Source organism: Sinohyriopsis cumingii, chromosome 18, assembly GCF_028554795.1.
Source record: "Sinohyriopsis cumingii isolate HCF-2022 chromosome 18, ASM2855479v2, whole genome shotgun sequence".
In the NCBI taxonomy this organism is placed as follows: Eukaryota; Metazoa; Mollusca; class Bivalvia; order Unionida; family Unionidae; genus Sinohyriopsis; species Sinohyriopsis cumingii.
The window spans coordinates 98,903,261-98,930,453 of record NC_142978.1 but is presented as its reverse complement, the minus strand read 5'-3'; the positions used below and the strand labels follow the sequence as shown (position 1 = coordinate 98,930,453).

Genomic DNA, 27,193 nt, shown 5'->3' with positions numbered 1-27,193 from the left:
TGGCTATAGGTCATGTAGTTCACATTGGTGACACATGGCTATAGGTCATGTAGCACGCATTGGTGACACAGTGCTATAGGTCATGTAGTTCACATTGGTGACACAATGCTATAGGTCATGTAGCTCACATTGGTGACACATGGCTATAGGTCATGTAGTTCACATTGGTGACACAATGCTATAGGTCACATAGCTCACATTGGTGACACAATGCTATAGATCATGTAGTTCACATTGGTGACAAAATGCTATAGATCATGCAGCTCAGCCATTGAATTTCCATGATTTGTGTAGAAAACAAATTATAAAAAAATTGATGTCAACTCAATGACTGCATAAATATACACAAGAGGGTCTACAATTTAGACCTTTTAAGACCTGTAAATATGGACAGAGAGAGAGAGAGGAAAGAGGGGATGGAGAGAGAATGAGCAAAATAAAAAATGAAATAAGTCTAAATATGGATACAGGTCTAAATAACTTACATAAGAGAAGACATATTTCCTGAATGGGAAAAGAAGTTCCAAAAGTGATATTGCCATTGTGGCAATTAAAGTAGTATCACTACTGTGGCAATAACATTTGTCTTCCACTGATATATTTCAAAATCTCACTACGAAATACATAATGTATCATACACCAGCAATAGAAATACACCTCTCTCTTGATAACTCATGCATAATGAGGTCATGAGTTATTGAGGGATGTCCAAAAATTAAGTGATGCCATTTCTACTGGATATTAGCCAGGGGTGGGTCAACTGGACTGTTTAATGGCTGAATTCTTGTTTTAAAATTACATTCAAAATAACTGTCCACAAAGTACTTTGTATGTATGTATGTATAGTCTTGATTAGACATTTAGTTTTATGTATGTATAGTCTTGATTAGACATTTAGTTTTATGTATGTATAGTCTTGATTAGACATTTCTATGTACATGTAGTTTTATGTATGTATGTATAGTCTTGATTAGACATTTCTATGTACATGTAGTTTTATGTATGTATGTATAGTCTTGATTAGACATTTCTATGTACATGTAGTTTTATGTATGTATGTATAGTCTTGATTAGACATTTCTATGTACATGTAGTTTTATGTATGTATGTATAGTCTTGATTAGACATTTCTATGTACATGTAGTTTTATGTATATATGTATAGTCTTGATTAGACATTTCTATGTACATGTAGTTTTATGTAGGTATGTATAGTCTTGATTAGACATTTCTATGTACATGTAGTTTTATTCATGTATAGTCTTGATTAGACATTTCTATGTATTTGCAGTGTTATGTATGTATGTATGTATGTATGTATAGTCTTGATTAGACATTTCTGTGTACATGTACTGAATGTGCTCTACAATCCTGTTCAGCAGTACCTCTAGTCAAAACAGCTTTGATACCATAATTCTGCATCATACAAATTTACAATAATGAGATGCATACATGAAATCAAAGAATTGACAATGCTGATGGCTTAGAGGGGATGGAGGTCCAGAGATATTTCTATGCATGGTCCTCTGGACTATTGTAAAATGTTTTCTGTTCTTTACATGACACTAGAGAATTTATATTAACATTTTACACATTTTATTTGAGGAGCTAATGTGGTTATTTCCCTTAAAACATCAACTTTTTATTGCAAGTTTTACTACTGAACAATCTTGAAGGGTGATAACTACTTTCAGGTCTACTCATTTAAGTACATGTGAGTTGCCTCCCTTAAATATAAAAATAGATCTGAATGGCCAGTGATTTTGTACTTTGTTACTACTTCAAGACAATACAGTTTGCTACTATCATTATAGGAAAATTTGTGTACAGTTACATAATCTTTATTTGGTTCTACTTAAGTTTCTACACAAGCTAATAACCAGGAGCCTGAAGAAGTATGAACTGTTTTCAAAGTTAGTGCCTCTAACCACAGAAATTGTCCCATTAAATTAAACCATTTGTCTGCATCTTATATTCAGTAAAATTCCAATGCATCTTATATTCAGTAAAATTCCAATGCATCTTATATTCAGTAAAATTCCAATGCATCTTATATTCAGTAAAATTCCAATGCATCTTATATTCAGTAAAATTCTATTTGTATAGCTAGAGACCATGCAGATAAAGAAAGCCAAATAAAATTGTCCCAAACTTTATTTTTTGAAAAATATTGTAAATACTGACAAAAAATTTCTTAAAATCAAGCATGCAATGGATAGATACTGGCCACATTATTGTTTTGTTGAAATGGACCAGATAAAACAAAAACAGAAATTATGCATATGAGTTCAAGCCCACCTCAACTCTCCAAATTCCCTGTTATATGCTATGGCTATCAGCCCTTCCTCTGCTGCCAAGTCATGCATCTTTTTCCAGGCTGTGCTGGTGATAAGTTTGTCCACTCGCTTTCCCCAGGCATCATATTGCTCCAAACGTGGTGGCTCATTTTCACATTCAAGGTGAAGGTCATATATGTCAGTTGCCACCCTCTTTCCAAATCGGACCAAATCTAGCTCAATGTCACTGTATATCTGAAAAGTGAAATTTTACAGAATCACTTGCATACAACACACACTCAACTGCAAATAACACTGCAGTTACATAATGCTCAAATCTGTCTCAATAATGAACAGTCCAATAAATCAGCCAACAAACTTGCATTGACATTTGGCAAAATTACAAAAAAGGTTTGAGAGCTGATTTAACAGACTAGATGCCTGGATTTTAATACTAAGGGTCATTCATTATTGATAATGGCCATCAGAAGAAAAATCTAACTATCAAGGCACATATATCTGCCAGGCACTGGCAGTGGCAAGTCTTCATTGTTCATTCATTTGCATTTGCCATTTATTACACATGAAAAAATACTATATAAAAAACTTTTAAAATGACTAGAAATGTGGCCCAGGCCATAAGGTCACAAAACTGTTTGAGAATGTAGCCCCAACCCTAAAGTGACAAAGTTTTTGAGTATGTGGCACAGGCCCTAAAGTCACCAAACTATTTAAGTATGTTACCCAGGCCCTAGAGTCATAAAACTGAGCATGTGGCACAAGCCCTAAAGTCACAAAACTGCTTGAGACCCACTTTGAGCATGTGGCACAGGCCCTAAAGTCACCGAATTATTTAAGCATGTTATCCAGGCCCTAAAGTCATAAAACTGTTTGAGCATGTGGCACAAGCCAAAAAGTCACAAAACTGCTTGAGACTCACTTTGAGCATGTGGCACAAGCCCCAAAGTCTCAAAACTGCTTGAGACTCACTTCGAGCATGTCGCCCAGGCCCTGAGGTCACAAAAATGAGCACATATCTGTGCACAAACTCTGAGCTTGTGCTAAAATTTTCAATGTCTTGATTTATCACTGATTTCTTCTGACAGCAATAAATATCACAAAAGTTTCTGGACTACCTGTTTGCTTTTAAGTACACATGAATTTTAAAATATGAAGTCTGGGTTTAATTTTTTGTGTGCTTCATTTCATAACACTGTGGTCCAGGCCACATTTCTTCTAAAATTATGAGTCTATTGGACTGAAAGCACTTGACCTAAATTTAGAAAACTGAGAATTCCAAACCAGAAATTAAAGATCTGAGAATACAGGAAAAGGGACTCGGGCTATAGAGCCCTGATAAGTACACTATTTTTTATGAATGAGTCCCTAACAGGTGCTGATGTTCTACTGGCCAAAAAATAATTTCTAGGAATCCATAATAGGACTGTTTCTTTTAACTACTGAAAGCATCTCTGATATTCAAGATTTTCATGACAGCCACCATGGTGAACATACTGGATGACAGACTGACATATATTCATTAACTAAAAGAACTCTTTAAAACATTGGTAAACAAAGCAATGTCAACATGACCATATATTTGGCATGAGTAGCAATTACAAGATTTTCAACATGGCCATCACTGGTGGCAATATTAGAGTTAAGACTCATGTATCAGTCAGATCCACTGCTCTTGTGGCCTAGTGGTTAGAGCGGGAGGTCGTGGGTTTGAACCCCGGCCAAGTCATACCAAAGACTTATAAAAATGGTACTAGCAGCTGCCTCGCTTGGTGCTCAGCATTAAGAGATTAGTGTTAGTTCTGGTCGGCCTGGTGTCAGGATAATGTGACTTGGTGGGACATCATGCAATGTGTCTCAGCATGATGCCCCAGTCTAGACATCACCATAAACTGCCACACTGCAGACACAGTAGCGATATGACTGAAAAATTGTTAAAGCTACGTTGAAAATCCTAATCACACACACACACACATCAGTCAGATCCAGGTACAAACAACAAAGACCCAGATTTGCCATTACATAATGTGTCAGCAGATCTGATTCCATGCAGTTTTTAAGGACTACTCGTTAGAACAAACAAACTGATCTGCCCACATGTTAAGTAACGGCAGTTTAAGGTCTATGTTGCTTGTGGTTGGATGCTATTTGAAATGTTCAAATGATGATTAAAAGTTTAAATGAAATTTCAATTTTGATATACTGATCTCAACTGTGATGTAAAATTGTTTTCTTTTTATTATCCCAATACTTTTGAAAAAGCATGAGGGCTGTTGTGATCTGTCTGTCTTGCTGTTAATGCCACTTCCTCCTAAATGAGACGGAGGAAATTCAACAACCTTGATACAAAAGTTACCTATGTAATAACTATTTGAAGATCTGCATGATTATTTTGTCCCCCCTCCCCAACAGGTAAACATCAACTAAAGATCAAATACACAAATGTTGCAATTTTAGTGACATTTTTGATTATCTTTTTACTAAACTGTACAAATGACTGAGGAAGGAGGACTTGACTTGGGGTAATGACTCATACTCCAGTAAAAGGAGGGTTGGGGTGAGGGAGAGAACATGTAATAAACTCTACAACAGCAGCAACAAATTTTCATTGAAGGGTTCCAGTCATTGTACCTTTTTTTTCTTGAACTAAATACCAGGTTATGTGGTGGAATAATAGTGGGGTGTGGGAACATGAAGTAAAGAAAACTGCCAAATGCAGTATAAACAGACAGCAAACTATAAATACAGTAAATTCATTTTTGTTCATGGATTATAATCTTTTAGTTTACTGTGAAATACAGACATACATGTCTAACTGCTAATTTCAGTGGCTCAGCTTAAAAACTGCATGTTTATGTTTTCCAAACATTTCCTGCAAATTTTATCTTTATTTTTATCTGTACTTTTAATTGTCACTATTTCCTTGATTGTGCTAATTTTCCATTAAAAGTAATACATATAAAGAAAAATGACCCAGATAAATCAAACTTAGTGCAAAGGTAAGCACAAATCACTAAAATTGTGAAATATAAGTCTTGGTGACCTAATTTTACTAATGGTTGTAGAACTCCATGATGCTATTACATACCAAGTTATGTGACTTTACAGGCAATAGTGCTTTAGAAATTGATCTAAACACAATGGTTTTTCCAAATCACTGGACTTTAAAATATAAGTAAATTATGTAATTTTCACTGACATGATGCATTTATATGCCATATTTACTAAAATCTGAGAAAATTACCAAAACACAAACCCTAAACATCGAGTGTTGACACAAGATGGGCAGACAGACAGACATGACCAATCTATAAGACATTACTGCTTTGAAATCTGTCCAAATTGTGGGTAATTGCCATGGTAGCCAAGTGAGGGTGTCCTCTTCAAAACTGGCTAGACTTATGATGATCTCTTTGAAATAGTGGCTAAGCCACCAACAACTAGTTTCTTTGTTTCAGAGTTGGTCTGAAGTCATAATATTATATAACACATATTAACATTACCCAAAGAGGGTAACACAATTAGCTAAGAACTAATCTACCTTGAGGCCCTCATACAAAGGAATTTATTTATTTTAGCTGCATTTCTGAAGCCGCCGGATATAATGGGTTTAGAAGAAGGAAACAGAGTGGGCAATTTTGATCTCAACTGGAATACTATTCCAGAGCAAAGTTCCAGAATATTGGAAACTTTTAAAATAATTCCTTATTTGGTTTGGGAATTTTATACTGTCTGGTAGACATTGATCGCAGGTGGGGAGTATTACCAGGTAGCCTATACTGGAATAGTGATTGTAAATATTCAGGAGCAGTATTATTGGATATCCTGTACATTAATTTGGCTTTTCTCAAGTGGATTTGGTTTTTAATAAGTAATATTTTTCACTTACCAGTTAAATTTTCCTTTCTTTCTTTCTGGATTGATATTAGCCCAAATGTTCCTTTTTGAACATGTGCCAGCTTTGCTACATTTTTATCATTTGAATTACCCCCTACTGTATTACAGTAGTAGAAATAGGGTTATATGTAACTGTTATAAAATATTTTTCTGTGCCTTTCAGGGAGAAAATTTCTTATCCTGCTGAGAAGCCATAAACTTGAATTGACTTTTTTACTGATATGTTTGATATGTTCAGTCCATGATAGGTTATCTACCAAAACATCATGTAGTCTATCATGACAGACCATTTTCAAATATTTATCCTTCCATGTCAGACACAGTTCATCACTATCAAGATCTGTCCTTTTTGCCATGTTGAGATAAGTAATATTTAAGTTTTACCAGTATTTACCACTATGCCATTGCATGTGCACCGTACCGCTCCGGTGGCCTAGTGGTTAGAGCATCTGCCTCAGATGTGGGAGGTCGTGGGTTCAATACCCAGCCGAGTCATACCAAAGACTTACATAAATGGTACTAACAGCTACCTCGCTTGGCGCTCATCATTAAGAGGTTAGTGTTAGGAATAGTCGGCCTGGTGTCAGGATAATGTGACTGGGTGGGACATTATGCTACATGTCTGCAGCATGATGCCCCAGTGCTAGACATCACTATAAACTGTCACACTGCAGACATCGTAGAAATATGACTGAAAAATTGTTAAAGCTATGTTAAAAAATACAAATACAAATCACGCATGGGCACCAGTTGTCCAGTTTGTTTAGGGCATTCTGTAAAGAAATTTCGAGTTCATGCTTGGTGTTTTGAATGTCTGGCAATGTTGTGTCATCTGCATAGAGATCTGTCGATGATATTGAGTCCCTTAGTGAAAGTGGTAGGCCATTAATAAATAAAATAAACTGTAATGGACCTAGAATTGAGCCTTGTCGTCATACTCCATATCTAATTGTTTCAGGTTTGGACAGAACATTATTTATATAAACATGTTGTATTTTCTCACTTAAGTATGAAGTAAACCATCTAACTGTGCTTTCATCACATTGGTAGATTTTCAGTTTCTTCAAAAAGATTCCATGATCCACCATGTCAAAAGCTTTCCTGAAATCAACAAATATAGATTATATTATTCTATCTTGATCAAATGTTTGAAGCCGTTTATCAGTTAGAGAGATCAAGGCAGTCTGACATGAATGTGTCTGTCTAAAGCCTGATTGATTAGTGTGTAACAGTAAGGGTTTGGTTAGATATGACATGAATGAGTCATGGATATGTTTTTCAATCAATTTTAACTAGTTTGGTAGTATTGAGATTGGTTGGTAGTTATCAGCATCATCCTTAGAACCAGATTTGTGAATAGAAGTTACTTTTGCAGTTTTCCATATTTTAGGGACAGATGAGGTTGCAATACTTATATTGATTATGAATGTTATGCTACCTAAAATAGCAGAGGCAGAAGATTTAATGAGTTTTGGACCAATCTGATCCAGTCATGTAGCTTTCTTGGTGGTATCAAGTTCACTGAGACATTTTTTAACAAAGTTTTTTGATACTGGTGGAATATAAAAACATACCTCCTTAGAGATTTTGCTGCTGCAGAACTTTTTCAGTTCATTAAAGTTGTTTTCTATCACTGGTTCTTTTAATTTTGTGGTAATGTTGGTGAAAAAATCATTGAAAACATTTGCAGTGTCAGTGTCATCAGTGACTATGGTGTCATTTACCAGAAGTGAATGAATTTATTTGTCTGATCTTTGTGTGTTCCTCCAATGAGTTCATTGAAGTCTTTCCAAATGAAGTTTGTGTTGCTCTTTTTGTTTTCAAGCAATGATTGATAATAAGTTTTTTTATAGCTTTTTTAATCATACTTATTTTATTTCTCCATACTTCATATTGTGCATGATTTCCCATTGCCTCGAATCGGTCTCATGCTTTCATAGCATCTAGGATTTCAGTAGTAAGCCAATCAGGTTGGATTTCATTCTTTACTCAATGCACTTTGAGTGGTGCATGCTTAGAGACTACATCCATAAATAAGTCAGTCCACACCTTCAGAGCTTCATCTGTGTCATTCAAATTTGGATCATATTCCATGGAATTTTATCTAGATCATTGAGAAATTGTTCTTCATTAAATATTTTAACGATCTGTAAGTGATCGTTTTGTGTATTTTTTTTCTTATTTCTCTTGCATTTAACCTTTCTTGTCAAAAATAGGATAGTGGTTGCTAAGACATTAACACAAACCATATTGTCTGGTAGGTTGGTATAAATGTGATCAATAAGAGTGCTTGATTTTTCTGTTACCCTTGTGGGCTCATTTACCAGCTGGACTGGGCCTAATGATTCAATAAATTCCATCCAGGTTGAGTTTTCATGAATGTTTTCTTTTGTTATTCAGTGTGGTTGTTGTTGTTGTTGGGTTTAAAGCCATTTTTCAGCACATGATAGGCTATGCATGGCGACCAGTATTAATGGTGGAGGAAGAACCTGAGAAAACCCAGAGAAGAACCACTGACCCACAAGAAGCTACTGGCAAGCTTTCTCACATACCCACATTGGCCGAATCCTTGACTCGAACCCACGCAGAGAGAGGTGAGATGGCAGTGATCCGTAACGGAGAGCGCTTTAGACCTCTCAGGGCCCCCTATTCAGTGTGGTAATGAAGGAAACCTTTCACATTTGATGGAACTTTGTTCACGTTAATTCCTTGAGCAATTATTCAAACAGTAATTAATATGAACATGACAGATAGTAAAAATGTGTTGGTTGGTGTTGCTGCATGATTTGAGTAAAAATGCATTGGTGTTGTTGCACAACTTGAGTATAAATGAGTTGGTGTTGCAAGATTTTAGTAAAACTTTGTTGTTGCACAATTTGAGTAAAATGTGTTGGTGTTGCTGCATGATTTGAGAAAAAATGTGTTGGTGTTGCTGCATTATTTGAGTAAAATATGTTGGTGCTGCTACATGATTTGAGTAGAAATGTGTTGGTGTTGTTGCATGATTTGAGTAAAAATGTGTTGGCTGGTCTTGTTGCACAATTTGAGTAAAAATGTTTTGGTGTTGTCACAATATTTGAGTAAAATGTGTTGGTGTTGATGCATGATTCAAGTACAAATGTGTTGGCTGGTGTTGTTGCACAATTTGTGTAAAATGTTTTGGTGTTATTGCATTATTTGAGCAAAATGTGTTGGTGTTGCTGCATGAATTGAGTAAAACTGTTGGTATTGCTGCATGATTTGAGTAAAAATGTGTTGGCTGGTGTAGTCCTACAATTTGAGTAAAACTGTGCTGGTGTTGCTGCATGGCTGAGTAAAACTTGTGTTATTGCAGGATTTAAATAAACATGTGTTGGTTGGTATTGTTGCACAATTTGAGTAAAATGTGTTGGTGTTGCTGCATGATTTGAGAAAAAATGTGTTGGTGTTGCTGCATTATTTGAGTAAAATATGTTGGTGCTGCTACATGATTTGAGTAGAAATGTGTTGGTGTTGTTGCATGATTTGAGTAAAAATGTGTTGGCTGGTCTTGTTGCACAATTTGAGTAAAAATGTTTTGGTGTTGTCACAATATTTGAGTAAAATGTGTTGGTGTTGATGCATGATTCAAGTACAAATGTGTTGGCTGGTGTTGTTGCACAATTTGTGTAAAATGTTTTGGTGTTATTGCATTATTTGAGCAAAATGTGTTGGTGTTGCTGCATGAATTGAGTAAAACTGTTGGTATTGCTGCATGATTTGAGTAAAAATGTGTTGGCTGGTGTAGTCCTACAATTTGAGTAAAACTGTGCTGGTGTTGCTGCATGGCTGAGTAAAACTTGTGTTATTGCAGGATTTAAATAAACATGTGTTGGTTGGTATTGTTGCACAATTTGAGTCAAACTGTGTTGCTTGTTGTTGCTGTATGATTTGAGCAAAAATGTGGTGATGTTGCATGATTTTAGTAAAAATGTTTTGGTTTCTGTTGGTCCATGATTTCAGAAAAAACTAAAAAAAATTATATCTCATAAGTTTGTTCAAGACAATTACTGGCAACTTCTAAACGTAACATCATGAAAGAGTGTAAACTAACAATGATGATTAGGTAACAAGTCTGCACATTTAGCTGGCTGGCTGAAATGTAAGACAAACTGGACTACTACAGACATAGAGGAAAACAGTGTTAATTCACCAATAAAATTTCAGCTGTAAAGAAATATTCAAAATGTAGATTTTAATGAATTTTGTAGAACATTGGGTTGAGTATTAATTTGTTTCTCCAGTAAAGTTTACTCTAACTGAATTCCTACAATTTACTGTTTTGATTGAAGTTAGCTACTCAAATATTACTAACTGCATAGAACCCCACTTGACTAAGGCTACTTTTGTTTTTATGTATGGCATGGTATCATTCTGGAATGAGCATGACCAGCCAATAATGTAGAAGTGTATTGACTGCATGGTCATTTCCAGAAAAAAGGATGGATTTTGTGCTGTATGGTCACAAAGTGATCAAAAATGCTATTGTTTTCCTTTTTTAAATTTCTAAAAGATAAAAGATGCAGAAAATAGGAATCTACAAATGAATCTATCTAACCAGGAATATGAATCTACAAATGAATCTGTCTAACCAGGAATAGGAATCTACAAATGAATCTGTCTAACCAGGAAGTATCATAAAGAGCTTTAAGACAAGGTCTTACAGTTCATTCCATTCTTTTTCTCAAGCATATTAGAAGTGATCAAATTATCAGAAATCATTTTAAACACTTACAAAAAGCAACAGATTTTTACATATCTTTAGGCAATCATTTTGGGATAATGAATGATTGAGAAAAAAGTATATTTAAAAAGTTATCTCCTTTCACAGCATACAGAATTTATAAAACATATCCTAACTGTACCTTTAGTTGACAGTTTTATGAGAAATACAAATTGTAACACGACAAAATATCTAATGATATAAGGAGTTATTTTTAAAAAGGTCAGGGTCCCTATACATGTGCAATTTCACAGAACAGCATTTTTTTTCTTCAAATAGTTATTGCTATAACTTTGATGAAAATAAAGATCTGATGCATTTATTTCTTCATTGTGGCTTATATTACACTCAGATTTGAAAATACATCATGCATCTTTTTTTAGAGTATTTTCATAATTCTTTCCAAAATATTACAAAGTAAACAACACCAACATGTAAAATGTGTGATCAGTTCAGCTTTATTGCTTGTTCAGACTGAATTCAAATTGAATTTAATATTATTGTTTACATCAATAAATACAACGTTTCTATGAAAGCAATGATATAAACAACATCAAATAAATAAATGATTTTATAGCTTAGAATCATTCTCATATATTCTTGTTATAACCTTAAATGCATAACTGGCATGAAAAAAATGCATATATAGTATGGATAAAATACATTTAGATACATAAAAAAATACATAAAACTGGATGATAATGATACAAATTAAAAGTTTATGTACAATCTTCATTGATATTTTTTTCAATTCAAAATATATAGTAAGTAAATACAGTAACATTATACATAATAATAAGTAATAAAACTGTTTATCTCTATTTATTCATCAATACATTATACATAATAATGAAAAAGTAAGAAAACTGTTTATCTCTATTTATTCATAAAATTCTGCATAATTCTTCCCAGTAATTGTTATTTCTTCTGGTTTTCTACATATCTGGGACGGCATTTGTGAGGATCATTCTTTTTTAAACATAATTAATCATAAATGATGCCACAGAAATTTATAATAAACACCTATATGTAGTTTTCTGATTTGAAAGATTAGAATGCAGTTTAAACAGAAACCACCATAACTGCCCTTTAAAATAAAATTTTTAAAAGGCTGTCAAACCAAAATGAAATTAAGTTTTAGCTAATACAAAGATTCATGTATTTGTGTTTTGACTTGAAACCATGCTGTTGGCTGATCAATATGCAGTGTACAAATACATTTGAAGATGCTTCTTTCACTAATTTGAAAGGAATATTTAAAAATAAAACATACTGTAATCACAGGTTTTTGACTGAGTGATGCACATCTGAGGAGTATTTCTTATGTCTTAGTGTTACATAATTAAAATGATTAAACTCAGCCAAAATAAGTATGTGATTAAAAGCTGTTCAGTAGCTTCCTGTGGGTTGTTGATTCCTACCCTGGTTTTCCTGGGTTCTTCCTGTGGGTTGTTGATTCTTACCCTGGTTTTCCTGGGTTCTTCCTGTGGGTTTTCCTGGGTTCTTCCTGTGGGTTGTTGATTCTTACCCTGGTTTTCCTGGGTTCTTCCTGTGAGTTTTCCTGGGTTCTTCCTGTGGGTTGTTGATTCTTACCCTGGTTTTCCTGGGTTCTTCCTGTGGGTTGTTGATTCTTACCCTGGCTTTCCTGGGTTCTTCCTCCACCAATTACACTCTCATGCTAAGAAATAGTATTCAACCAAACACAACAACAACAAAAAGATAGCACTGTTAAAGTAATATATAAAACACTATTATCCTGGATATGAGTCTATTCAGTATAAATGCTCTAGTTAGGATTTGGCAAGATAAACATGTACACTAGCAAGTAACCATAATGTTTAGCCTAAGATTATGAAAATCACACAAGAAGTCAAGATGTAAAATGGTGCTGTGTTTTGAAAATACTACTTTTAGTGACTTTAAAGTTACAGCCCACACCTTAAATGTAAGTAAATTTGAGATGACTGTGACTTTAACTTTGAAGACAGTATCTTGATAGTTGTACAAGAGACCCTATTCAAAATATTTCAATTTCATTACTGAAATAGCTTCTGAGCCCAACCATGAAAAATGATCGTGGCCTTGAAACCTGGATCATAAAAGTACCATGTGACCTATGACCTTAGGTCATGATAAATGAATATAAAGAGTTTCATCTCAGTACCGCTGTCCTTGATTGCATGCCAGAGCCCTGACACAATAAAAAATAATGATCTATAGTCTTTCTGGCAAACCTTAGTTAAAAAATTTGTGATAAATGGCTTCTGTTCTTTAGTTAACGAAATACAGTAGGACAAAAATATATATAGTGTATGACAAAATTTAGTATTAAATTTATAAAAATGACTAAAAAAAATAAAACATTTACTTAACATCATAAACTTAGTTCATGTTGCCTCTATTTTCTTAAAAACACCCAGCTCCACATCACAGAGGTCATACTTAATTTTATTTTTATTAGTCAATACTCCTCATGGAATTAAATCCTTATATTTATTAAATACATGTACTTGGGTTTTGTTTTTTGTGTACAATGATACGCAAGGGTGATTATGTATATTGCACAATATTTCAAAACAGCAAGTTTGGTTCATCCTATGCCGCATGTGCGAAATGCTTTCAAATGAATATGAAAAACCAAAATTCTTCCAGCACACAGATGATGTGTGGCTACATTGTCTGTGTATAAATGCCTCACCGTAAGACTAAATCTACACATTACGGAACTTCTTGTCGGTGAGCGGTCTACTTTAAGGACTTGTACATCTTTAGCTGTAGCGGCGAGTTATTCATTAATTTCTTGTGTATAAGTTATAACCATTGTACTACCACGTTTATTTTGGTATATTTTCTGTGTAGCTTCAGCTTACGTAGTATAATGCAAATATTTTCTATTCTTGTTTGTGGCTCAGCAAGGGATTCATATTAGCAATATAAAGTTGAATTTTTAAGAAACATTTAGTATGGTAGGATTCCTACTGTGAATGGGTAGGTTCACTTCTGAACCTGTTTTATTGCTTTGTAATTATTGTGCCGATAATGTAATCTGTATTGCTTACCATATACAACGTCATTATGTTTTATCGTTTATACCTGTGTCATGCATAGTACACGATGTTAGATGTATTATCAGCTGATCGGAGTTGCAGCTGTAGAGCTGATTGGAGTCAATGTGGTACCAGCTGTAGAGCTAACCAAAGATTTTTTTGTATGAAAGTTTTGAGCCAATGGAATATCAGTAGTGTTTTCCATGTACTTTCATGACATGATCTCTGGTGAATGTTGGTCCATTTACAGACTCTTCTACAAGAAGTGTTTAGTCTCCTGTCAAAATCTTTCTCTCTCTTGACAAACTTCTTTAAATACCAGTCCTGCATTTCCATGGACCAGAGCTGATCTGTTAAATTTCAGGATGAGAACACTTCCTGTCAAACTTCTGATCTGCAACACTTTGTTCTAATGATGTTCAACCTTCTTAAACTCACCATTAATTTATCATCTTGCATCCATTCTTCTCAGTGATCCATTACAAACAGCCCTCATATTTGCTGATATTTGGTAAGCTTTCTGCAAGCCTCCTCATGCATCTAGATCAATTACTGATGTAAGCACTTTGCATTTTGAATTACAGGCTTGTCATGAAACAGGAATGTACCAAGGTCAAGTGAAACTTCCTGTGGGAATGACTTAACTTTTAGTACGAATACTTTCTGACATGATGATTCCAGTTTTCACAATGCTCTTTGTCATTCTACACCAACCTCTATATCCTTCTGATCCAAACTGTTTTCTGGCTTCATGGCGTTAACACTCTGAAGGTTTTCAGCAACCCTGATGAACTTAAGCATGAATTTCTTCAGCATCTTTCATGCCTCACTGTGGAATACATGAATTAAAAATTCTTGTTTCTGAAACACAGCCAACAATTTCTTAAACAGTGGCTCCACTCTAATCAAAAGAAATACACGTGAATATGATTTTCCACATTTTTTTCAACTTTCAGATTCTTTTATATGTTTCATATTTCATTCTCAGGTATTTGTCTTCCCTTGCTTGTGTGACTATACCCTACAGAAAGTATTGATACACAGCATCCCACCTCAATTTTCATCTGAACTAGAAAAAGAGCTATCTGCATTGAAAATATTTTATAAACAGACCATCTTCCAAATCCAATCTCAGAGTATTTATGAGATCTTCCCCCTGACTAATGTGAGACTTAAACCAGTGATCAAAATCCTATCTCAGAGTATTTATGAGATCTTCCCCCTGACTAATGTGAGACTTAAACCAGTGATCAAAATCCTATCTCAGAGTATTTATGAGATCTTCCCCCTGACTAATGTGAGACTTAAACCAGTGATCAAAATCCAATCTCAGAGTATTTATGAGATCTTCCCCCTGACTAATGTGAGACTTAAACCAAAATCCAAATCTTCTGCCTATTCTCCAATGATACCATGATCTTATCTAAGGAATTGTAAATAACATACAGTGCACTTGAAAAAAAATGTATCAGCCTGGAAAACCTAAGCCTTTCAAAATAGGTGTTACCCAAGAACCACATTGTCTTATTAACAATGAAGGCCTTTGCAACTCATCCTCTGACAGTATGTCATCTAGTGCCTGTCTTCCCTTCACATGACCAAAGATAACAGCTTGTAAGAACTGAGTCTCTCAAGTCATATCTGACCAAAATTGAATCGGAACATGATATTGCTTCTTTCATTGACCATTTGTTGTTTACTTTTATTTATTTTCTGCAAGAGGTCCTTTAAGCTTGGCCCAAGTCTATCAGAAATCATATATGAAATTTTACTTTTGCTTGTTGTAAAATCTCCAAAAACTGAGCTGGAAAACATTGTTTGAAAAAAGTTCTGGGGTTTCATCACAGGAACTGAATTAATACCCAGCAGTAGTTACTTTCATGGCCCACGAAGTTTCTGCCATAGCAGTTTGTTCTTGACAGGTTTCTGACTGCAGAGCCATGGGCTGTGACCCAGGTGCTGGTTCAGGATCTCCACTAGATCTAATACTTTGCCCACCTGACAGCATAAAAAATGTCAGAGACTGACTGAATCTCACTTCTGCAATCTCTTTATACTTCTATCCTTTAGCATGACTTATTTGCTGCTCAAGTTCAATGTTTCCACACTGAATTGTTGTTGTTGTTGTTCTAGGGTTTAATGCCATTTTTCAGCACAAGATAGGCTATACATGGCAGCCAGTATAATTGGTGGAGGAAGAACCCTGGAAAACCCAGGGAAGAACCACCGACCTACGAGAAGCTACTGGCAGGATTTCCAACGTACCCCATGCCAGCCGAGCCTTGGACTCGAACCCACGCAGACAGAGGTGAAATGGCAGTGATCGGAACAGTGAGCGCTTTAGACCACTTGGCCAGTCGGGGCCCCCGCACCGAATTGATTAGCTACAACAACTTGTGTATTCTAAAAAGCAGTCTTTCTTACACCATGATTTAAGTTTATGTCCATTGCTATCTTGAGGCATTTTCAATTACTTGAAAGCAATCACTGTATTAACTGTGTACCTCTTTATTTATTTACAAATTGTTCCCATGACCGCAAGCTACACAAAACTTAAATTCCTGGATGTATCAAAATTTCTCATTCCCAAAAATTAAATTAAATTAATCGGATTGCTTTTTAAATGCAGAAAGATCATAAAGGTTACCCATTTTTAAACACATCCAGCAATATGAATTGCTTATATACCATGTAAAAACAGTTTTAAAACTATAAATATTAACTATAAATAAAGAATAAAACATTTCTGAACTTAATATCTTGGATGCATTGAATAGCTGATTTTAAAGCATTACAATTTTATTGTTGATGTTGCAGTTTCGCAATCTTTTGGCACACCTTCCTCCCAAGCTGTATGCATCACGTCACACGGATCAGGTATCCATATAGGCTTTGAACTTGAAGACAGGAATCTTGTTGGAGCTGGAGAGCAAATCTTTCCTTTCATTAAAATCTACTGAGAGGCAAAACAAATTCTTCTCATTATGTTTTTCAAAAGCAACAATTTTTACACGTCAACATAAAATTTATAAAAGTAGGGCCATATTGGACAAATTAGGGAAACACCAGGAGTCTAACAAAAAAGAAAAAGTATGCTTTTCTTGTAAACAGAAATTATAATAACAAAGTCCCACAACTGAACATAGGTGATGACAGCTACAGATGAAACATTAAATTCTGACATAGAACATAATTTATTATTACTGATGCAGTTGTCAACCATCAGTTATGATGAATGTAGCTCTCGGTAGCCCGTAAGAAAGTCGGTCCATTACAGATTCAGTCCATACAAATATTATATAGAAACTATGTCACGGTCAGCCCTGTCTGGAGTCAACCCAAAACAAAGTCGGCCCATGTCAGATCCAGTCCATACAAATTTAATTTTAATTTTAATTAAATGTCATGATCCAACCATCAAACAAAGCTTTATTAGCAAACAATGTCGGTTCATAAAACACGCGTGATGTCTATTGAAGGATTTGACAAAAGATTGTATTAAAACTGAAATTCTGCTTTTTATAAAATAAAATTAAAACATTTTGTCTGTATTTACTGACACCCCTTTTCCACAGACAAACCCCCCCTCCCAAGCACTGCTCAGGTGGCCTAGTGGTTGAGCATCAGCCTCAGATGTGGGAGGTCGCAGGTTTGAACCCTGGCCAAGTCATACCAAAGACTTTTAAAAAAGGTACTAACAGCTGCCTCGCTTGGTGCTCAGCATTAAGAGGTTAGTGTTAGGACTAGTCGGCATGATGCCCCAGTGCTAAACATCACTATAAATTGCTACACTGCAGACATCGTAGCAATATGACTGAAAAATTATTAAAGCTACATTAAAATCTAAATCTCACACACACACCCAAACAAATCACAAACATGGTCACTTATCACTTGAAATTTGACCATTGTTTTATTGTTGCGCACGTTTATTGGGTATTATGCAAATTGAGGAAATAGACACAGGCTTTTTTGCATTGGTGCTCTTTCAAGGAAAGTCAGGCCGCCCTTTTGAAATTTTGGACAACCCACACACACACTTGGCCTGATCCAGTCCTGGAAATAATAAATATGGCAATAAATATCCTTTTCATTTCAACTTTGGCAGGCGCGAATACAGGAATTTCAAAATGTGGATGTGCATGATTCCTATGAAAATGTTAAAAACACAATGTCTTAACTAGAACATTCTCCTGGATATGTGGTAATTTGTATAAAGCTTAGAGGGAGAATTTAAATAATGTATTCTCATGGTTGCAGCATAGTGTTCTGTGCCTTTAATTGCTTACTGTCTTACCGCACTAATGAATCCTTAATTAATATGTATGTCAATGCTGTCACATAGGCGCATTTGCTCATATTAAATGAAATATTATTTGCTCTTCAAACATTTCATAATAATCACCATTTTAAGGTACGTGTAATGAAATTCTAGAAAATTATACTTATTTACTGAAATAGTACATAATGAATGTCTGCATGACCTGTATGACTTGTTCTTTAATTGGATTGGGGCCCCCCTGATATTTTAGTAAAAAATATATATATATATATATATATATATATATTACTAAAATATCAGGGGGGCCCCAAGTGGCCGAGTGGTCTAAATCGCTTACTGTTCCGGACAACTGCCATCTCACCTGTCTGTGTGGGTTTGATGCATGTTAAGTCACATGACTGTGGAGGAGCCCGTTATGGTTAATATTCAAGTCAAGTTCACAAAGTGGAACAACCCAATTCATGGACCAATAAGTAGGTCTCTGCTTTTTTTCCCCTGACATTACTGGTAGCGGAAACAAAAGCGGAGACCTACTTGTTGGTGTAGCCAATTCGTTACAAAGACATACATGTGGAACAACAAACGTTATTACACATCATTACCTTGAATGTGAATATTTAAGCTATCTTTATTACAGATTATTGGCAAGTTTGTTAACAGTGGCAACATTTCATATTTTACTCCATATAACAATTATAAAGCATCATTATTTAAATAGATGTACTGTCTATAAACATTTCCTTTGAATAAGGAAGCAATGCGCTATCAGTGAAGCAAACCAAGTATGTAGCACCACCTGTATGTAACATCAGGACAAACCAAAAACAAAAAACATTTTGGACACGCTGAATTGAACATCCAGATTAGTTCTGTTTATTATCATTTGTTCTCTTAATCTTATTAATTAACCAATGCTTTTCAAGATGATTTTAGCCACAACAATGTACTGAGTGAAAAATCACAATATTAGTGTTGATAAAAAGATTGCATTAACACCCATACTGGACAGTCATTTATTACTGCTGTTATACATGTATGGCCTCCATCATGCCTGAAAATATGATGTCCCCTCCTTACTCAATCAAAATGGCCAGTCCAAAATTTTATCCGTATTTTTCCTTATCCTATCTTGTGGTCAAACTGCATCAGACGATGCAAGCATTATGGTCGGCAAGAACAACTCAGTTCTGACCAGGATTCGATCAGAGAATTCTGCAGAAAAGTTTCAAAAATATTACCATTCAGTCTACAGATGAGCACAAATGTCACTTTTATCACTTTCAACACTGCCCCCTTCTGGCCCACTAAACTATTGACAAGAGTAAAGACTGCATAAAATGAAACCTGTATTTTGCCATTCAGTGAATTCTAAACAGAGATACTTGGTGTATGTTTTTATTTAATGTCAGTGTGGATTTGATTATGTCAGTATTTGTATGCTTGTGTGTGGTGATACATGTACTATTTTGCACTGCTGTCTACCAACTATTTTTCTTTATAATTGCAAAAGAAGACAGGCAAGTTATTACATTTTAGTCACTTTTTCTGTATGATTAAAAAAATATCGCTTATCCTCAACGGATGTCATTTTTTGGTGGTCACGCGCACTGACCGTCCCCACCCCTCCCCACCCACTCAAGAGACCTCAAAACACTTTTTCGAGTCTCACCCCCCTCCCCACTGTCTGGGAATATAACAGGTATGCAAAATATTTTTAAAAGTTCGAAATAAATTAACAGAACCCCAAACCAACTGAACTATTGTCGTTGTATATATCTTTATCTAAATTCACAATTAACGAAATGATTTTCTACTAGTATTTGTGTCGATGTGGATAATAACGTTACTGAAAAGTATGCGTTCTCTCTATAAATGGAAATGTATATCGATGCATCATAAACATGAAATACTTAATGTCGGACCCAGTGAAAACGAGTAATAATACGGGGCTGGTACACGGTATGGCAAGAAATGACTGTCGCTGCGTCAAAAAACATGACATACTTAAAGTCGGACCTGGTAAAGAAGAATAATATTATAATACGGGATTGGTACACGGTAAGGCAAGAAATTACTTGCGCTAAACTGGATGAACATCACTGGTTGAAATGCACATACCTTTTTTGGTATATGTCTTTTTAAATATGATTGCAGAGTCACATCTTCTAAATACTGATTCCCTAGAGTGGGTTGTTCCTGGAAAAACTTTCCTATGTTAGCTGCTGAAAATAAATGTTGAGGGATTACTGCTTCACTTAGCTTTTCGTGTTCTTGCTTTTTTTCGCTAAAGATACTTCTCTGCTTAATCTTAGTCATTAAAAAAGTCTGTCTTATGCAGCGTTTTACTTTTCTGGAGCAGATCCGATACATTTTATCGGTGTGTTCTGTTGTCTCGAGACATAAGAGTAAACATAAATATTTTTAGCTACTTAAAATTAGAGTCACTATTTAGTGCAGGTCAGATGAATAGACTGGTTTCGAACATATACATATGGTTTAAAGTTTCAGATAATGAAGTAGAGAATTAGTCTATAAATGCGTCCATGTTTGGAGGACTGAAAGAAAAATCATTAGAAAGGTTACAATATTTCTTAATGAATTTCATCTGTTTATCAACAGTATATTATTGTGTGTACAAAGGTTCGTCATGGAAATTATTTTCCAATGTCGCAGGTGTAATATACAATCTAACGGCCAGTAATATTATCGGTCAGCAGAACTCGTTTTCTTCGGTAAAGTTTATAACCAGTGATTTTTTTAAAACAAAGTTGTACCTACTGAAATAAACCTCTGCACCTTGCAAACTTTAATAAGGTAGAATGTCATAAGTTAATTATTTGGGCAGTATGACTTTCTGTTTGATTCTGCCGAGCTTTCAATGTTTGCAACGATGACGTTTATTTAAAACCAATACAGATTTCTTGTTCCAAAAATTCTGATGAGTGCTGTGCTAAATATCTTCCCTAAATTATTCCCGCAATATGTTACATGTGGATTTTTATTATTTTCGAATTTATCATTCCTTTAAGATTTTCAGGTTAACAAATATTTTGAATTACAATCCCGAACTTTTTAAAACTTTACAGTCCCTGCCTCATGATACACATACAGTACACATCAGAAACCAATAAGACTTTATGATGTCCAATCTGGATTTATTGTTTGCACACAGCAAGCATTAATAACTCTTTCCTTCTGAAAAAAGTTTTTATTTTCAAAATTATCCTTCAGAAAAGAGTTTAATTTCAGTGTTATCCATCAAAAAGAATTTACTTTAGTATTGTTGAGAGATTTCAGTGATTTTGGAATTTTAACATAGCTTTAAAAAAAATTCAGTCATATCGCTATGATGTCTGCAGTGTGGCAGTTTATAGTGATGTCTAGCAATGCCCCGGGTCCTACTAAACACCGCAAATTCAGACAAAGGCAGGCAAAGTCTGTTTATTTTTGTTTATGTTATACATATTCATATACATTATAATATATTAACATTGTTTTGATATTTAAATTTATAAAAATGGTACATACGCACCCTTATTTGTGTAGATAGAGTATGACAAAGTCATATAACACAGATAGCGTATGACAAAAGAAATCTCAATGTGACAAAGCCAGATTTAATAATTTTATATAATAATTATCTTATTGAGAGACACATAATAATATTATGAGAGTAACATAAAATACATAAGTTTAATATAAGTATTTAATCGAATATAGTATGCCAACGTGATGTAATAAACTTAAGATATTGTATGACAAAGACAGATTCATTGTGACAAAGTAAGATGTACTAATACTTTTATTAAGAATTTATTATGCTACAAACAGTAACGAATTATTCTGCCGCTGTCAGCAAAATCAGACGATGGTAATTGGTGATATTCCGCACCTGTAGCAGTTCATGGCTATTTTACATTGTCTCGAGCAGATACAAAAATCTATTCATGCAGTACTGTTCAAACAGTAATCATTTAATCAAACTTTATATACCAGAGTCGACAATCTCAAACATAGGTATTTCTTTTACTTTTGCATATGTATTCTTTTATATTATTTGACAATTAAATATTTTATTAACATTCATAATCATATATTCATGATGTAACTTTTGTCTGAACACGCGATTTTCGAAATTTGCGATTACCACACCTCACATTATATAACTGTTTACTTGCTTCGTGTCTTGGTAGACCTGCATTGTGTCCTTTGATTTGGCTTCTTGGCTATCTTTGGGTCCTTATGGACAGTATATTTCCCATCCGAAGATGTCAGTCCTGAAACACTTGTAGTACTTGCACTTAGGAATTTGCTGAAGAGTTGTTGTTTCTCTTCTTCTGTCTTCGTTGTCCATGAAAGTTTGGTAATCTTAAATTTCAAAAATCGTGTGTTCAGACAAAAGTTACCCATCCCGTATAATGCCCTTCTTAGGTCCACCATCTCCACTTTAACTAATTCGAATAGCTTTTCAACCAGTTCATCGGTTTTTCTGGGCTCCCAGTTAAGTTTCACTTTTAATCTGTGGTTCATGCTTTCGGTGTTGTTGTTTGTCCATAGTTGGTATTCGTCACTGGAAATAACATAGTTTGCCAATTTGTCCTCAACATGCCAAACGTAATACTGCAGGAAGTCACTACGACGTTGTTCTTCAATGTTGTTTTTGAGTTTGATATTTCGCTCAAAGGTCGCAGAGTCGTTTGCAGTTGCAACGCCGTTTGCTCTGAAAATCATGTAAACAATTTCCTTTCTATCAATGGTACTCTTTGGGATCTTGTCAGTCATTTGTCGAAGTATATTGTCTTTTAGGTGTTTTGAACACAGTTTTCTTGAGCAGCCCGGAAATGCCATGTCTATGGCATTGATCATTGCCTGTTCGTCGTCAGTTCCCAGGACTATTTCAATGCTTTTGATGAAGATTTTTATTCTTGGCCATTTTATAATAATCCACAAACTTAAAATGTCAGATGTTTAATCAGTCTGCTAATTGATGCAAACAGTACATATCTTTAATATTGCCCGAAACCACAGAAGGCGCGACATTTCAGTAACAGTACCTACGTTTGAGATTGCCAACGCCAGTATATAATTGAAGGTTGATTAAATGTTTGAACAATACTGCATGAACAGATTTGTATAATAACATAACCAGGAACCACATTTGATTTTGCCGACAGCGGCAGAGTAATTTGTTACTGTTTGTAGTTTAATCACTTCTTCTCATCGTATACCGCAAACATTAATAGCAACAGAAAAGATTTGTATTACTGCTTATAACACTGTAATGATTATGCTGAAACAAATTATGATATTAACATGTTAAGTGATGTACAGTATTTGTACTATCAATCTTGTCATTGCCAATCTTTTTTGATGAAAGTACATCATGAATTTATGATTATGAATGTTAATAGAATATTTAATATCACTTTCAAAATATTATTACGTGTCTCTCAATAAGATAATTATTATATAAAATTTTTAAATCTGGTTTTGTCACAATTAGATTGCCTTTGTTATGCGCTATCTGTGTTATAAGACTTTGTCATACTCTCTCCGCCTTTGTTCTACTAAATGTACATATGTGCCAGTTTTACTTTAAAACAAAATTAAATCACGCTTTTTAAAAATTTAAATATCAAAGCAAAGTTAATATAGTATAATGTATACAAATATGTAGAAATAAAACAAAAATTTGTCTGACTTTGCGGTGTTTAGTAGGACCGCTGGGGCATTGTGCCGCAGACATATAGCATGATGTCCTACCCAGTCACATTATCCTGACACCTGGTTGACCAGTCCTAACATCTTAATGCTGAGTGCCAGCGAGGCAGCTGTTAGTACCATTTTTATAAGCCTTTGGTATGACTTGGCCAGGGTTTGAACCCATGACCTGCATCCGAGGCAGGATCTCTAGCCACTAGGCCAACAGAGTGGTAAATTAATTTCAGTATTATCAAGATATCCAATAAATGAAAGCACATTTATTTGTTTCATGGTAAATTCCTTGTATTAAATGTCCAGGTAACATATAAATGCTGGAAAAATGATACCATAACGTAAACAAGACACTCAGAACACTTAAATTTTTAAATTCAAACATTCTTCTATCTATGGGTTAAAACTAATTAATATTTGTTAATTTAAGATGACATTTAGGTGCTGGTGATGTATGCTTCAGTCTCTTACATTATGTGATATTTTTGTTCTGATGATATATAATTGGGATAATTTTTTGTACAAACTATTATCTTGTTCATGTTGATATTTTATTTAATATTACTAAATAACGTAGTTTTCAGAGCTACACAGCTGAAGTAAACATTTTTGTACAACTAGAAAAATACCATCATTTAGCAATCATCAGTATAGACAAGAAAAATTGACTTGTATTTGTCTAAAAGAGTGATATATTTTCATATTGATTTAATATATTGAAGGGTTTATGGGTGATTGCAAAAAGTACATTGTTGTTCAGGAATATATTTGAAGTTCTTTTATGTAGACATGTCTCCTCTTTGTATGTGTGCCAGATATGGACATAAAGGGCAAGTGAGGGACAGAGACATATTACAATCAAGTTATGAATTTGTGAACTGTGCACAAATTTTAAAAAAATGAACATGCCCAAATTTAAAAACAAAACAAGCTTGTATTAAATGTTTTGTATGTTTTTATGGCCATATTGGTAGATTAGTGTTTCTACCTCTAGCTATGCTACCTTCTCATTCAGCTTTCACTTTTGTTGGAACATGTTTTCTGCTATAACTGGTATACCCTTCCCAAATATCTTGTCCACTTTAGTAAAAGTTGGCTTGATGTGTTTGAATAAGTCAAACAATATATATAAATGAAATTAACGGCAACATAAAGAGACAACTAAATTATGATTCAAGAGAATGGAGAGAAAAACAGCATGGGTGGTTTACATGGGTGTAGTCATATTGATGTATGCACCTCTGGTTTTGTTGCTCTTTCACCCTGCATGCAATATTCTATTAATTACTGATTTCTCTCTCAAATCATTTCAATTTTCATGAAATGATCTTAATTTATTTGCTATATTCATTTAAAAAATACATGAGTCATCAGTTTACCCATCATATAACCAATTTTATAATTTTTGGAATATTTTGCTGATATGAGAAAATAATGCATAAGCCTTAGAATAAAGAATGGATCAAAGATATATTTAGAGTCTTGTCTTTAGTTTCACCATTGATAGTTATGTTTTTTTATCCATTACAAGTTTTGATGCAAAAAATGGTAGAAGAGTACCAGTGTTTACACATAGATTGCACCCAGAAATATTTGCTATTTAGAGTCTCCCCATTGGCTATCGCTGATTGTAAGTAAATATCTGCATTTTTCTGTGATAATTATGCTTGTAACCTTTAAGCAATTTTGTGCTTTAAACATGACATACATGAGATAGAAGAGACAGATTGTTTTTTTAGTAGGGCTGGATTTGGGAGATAATAGGCTTCTGTACCTAATGTTAATGGAATCGGGTTAGTAGTCAAGGATAAGCATAATTTACCTATGGATTTGCTTCCATATGACATTCTGTTTCATGCTTTTATTGAGTGAAAATGCAATATAGGCTTAAAAAGTATTCAGCATTCTAGTTTCTTTAACTCGTGTCTGCATGGCAAATAATGCATCAAAGATTCCTATACTTTAAAACAACTAAAGTTTGATGTGGAATTAAATGATGATGCCATACAATCATATGGCATCTTTATTCCAATAACACCTATAAGTAAGAAACAGAATTATTATTATTAGGCAGGCTTAATTTATAGTATGTTCGATAAAATTTGTGTCATGTTTATGACTTGTTATTTATATAGACCAACACCAAGAACAATAACAGCAACTTTTACTACTGCTACTATTAGCAAAGGCAACTGCTCTACAAAAGAAGAACAAAATTATATAATCTGAGGTCTTGTTTGGATTTTAAAACTTGGGAGTCCAGGACTCCTATTTTGGTAAAAATAGAGTTCCACCAGCAAAAGTTACAGTCCTCATAAGCATTACTGGGCATACCTGAAGTGGCTAAATGTCCAGATGAGAAGAAACAGTGGTTGTCATTGAGTTTAATTTTCCAAATTCTTTTCACCACTGACATATAGCTCTTTGTCAGTTCGAGTGAGACTGAATTTTATCAGTCCTAGGAAAGGTCTTATTCTAAACACTAAGGCAGACATCACACACTTCCATACAGCTGGCAACTGTTCCATAAGGGGGCCTCAAGTGGCCGAGTGGTCTAACGCGCTCTCAGTTACGGATCACTGCCATCTCACCTCTGTCTGCGTGGGTTCGAGTCTTGGATTCAGCCAATGTGGGTAATTGAGAAAGCTTGTCAGTAGCTTCTCGTGGGTCGGTGGTTCTTTCTGGGGTTTTCCCAGGTTCTTCCTCCACCATTAATACTGGCAGCCATGTATAGCCTATCGTGTGCTGAAAAATGGCGTTAAATCAACAACAACTGTTCCATAAGAACTAGCAGTTCTAGCAACTTTAGCAGTCTTAATCTCATTACAGTCTTTGTCAGTTTGCTGTGTTTTGCAAATAGCATTTTTATCTAGGTCTCAACATGTCTTAATCTTGAGGTCACACACACAAATCCAGCTACACTAAGAAAAAAACACAATAATGAAAGCTAAATTTATTCATTGATGTGCACTTATAATGACCATACATACAAATTTGGGCTTGGGTCTTTCTGCCTCTGAATTCAGTCATTGTAAATATCAGCACATTTTCACACCACTTGCCAGCTAGTCGAAGTCTTTGATTTCCAAAATAAATTCTTTGTAGAGAAAAATGGTTATATGAGGATGAGGGATTCAATCAAATGTGGAAAGCTTGATATGGCTAATAATATCAAATCACTTAGATCATGGATTTATTAATTTGACTTGTATCCTGGT

General features: G+C 34.6%; 2 protein-coding genes across 3 annotated transcripts in view; one reads left to right on the top strand and one right to left on the bottom strand.

Annotated features, from left to right (window-relative positions):
- The window catches only part of LOC149777572 (acyl-CoA dehydrogenase family member 11-like), an 87,775-nt gene extending 67,063 nt beyond the window's left edge, over positions 1-20,712 (bottom strand). The window contains exons 1-2 of the mRNA XM_089942193.1: positions 20,379-20,712; positions 2,298-2,530 (exon numbers count right to left, since the gene is read on the bottom strand). Coding sequence (XP_089798319.1) covers positions 2,298-2,530; positions 20,379-20,630 — 485 coding nt within the window. The 5' untranslated portion in view covers positions 20,631-20,712. The remainder of the gene's footprint in view (positions 1-2,297; positions 2,531-20,378) is intronic.
- A 24-nt stretch (positions 20,713-20,736) lies between these two features.
- The window catches only part of LOC149777571 (transcription elongation factor SPT6-like), a 115,518-nt gene continuing 109,061 nt past the window's right edge, over positions 20,737-27,193 (top strand). The window contains exon 1 of one of the 2 annotated variants that reach the window (XM_089942191.1): positions 20,737-20,838. The gene's annotated coding sequence lies outside the window, so the exon portion shown is untranslated. The other variant, XM_089942192.1, reaches the window with a different exon arrangement.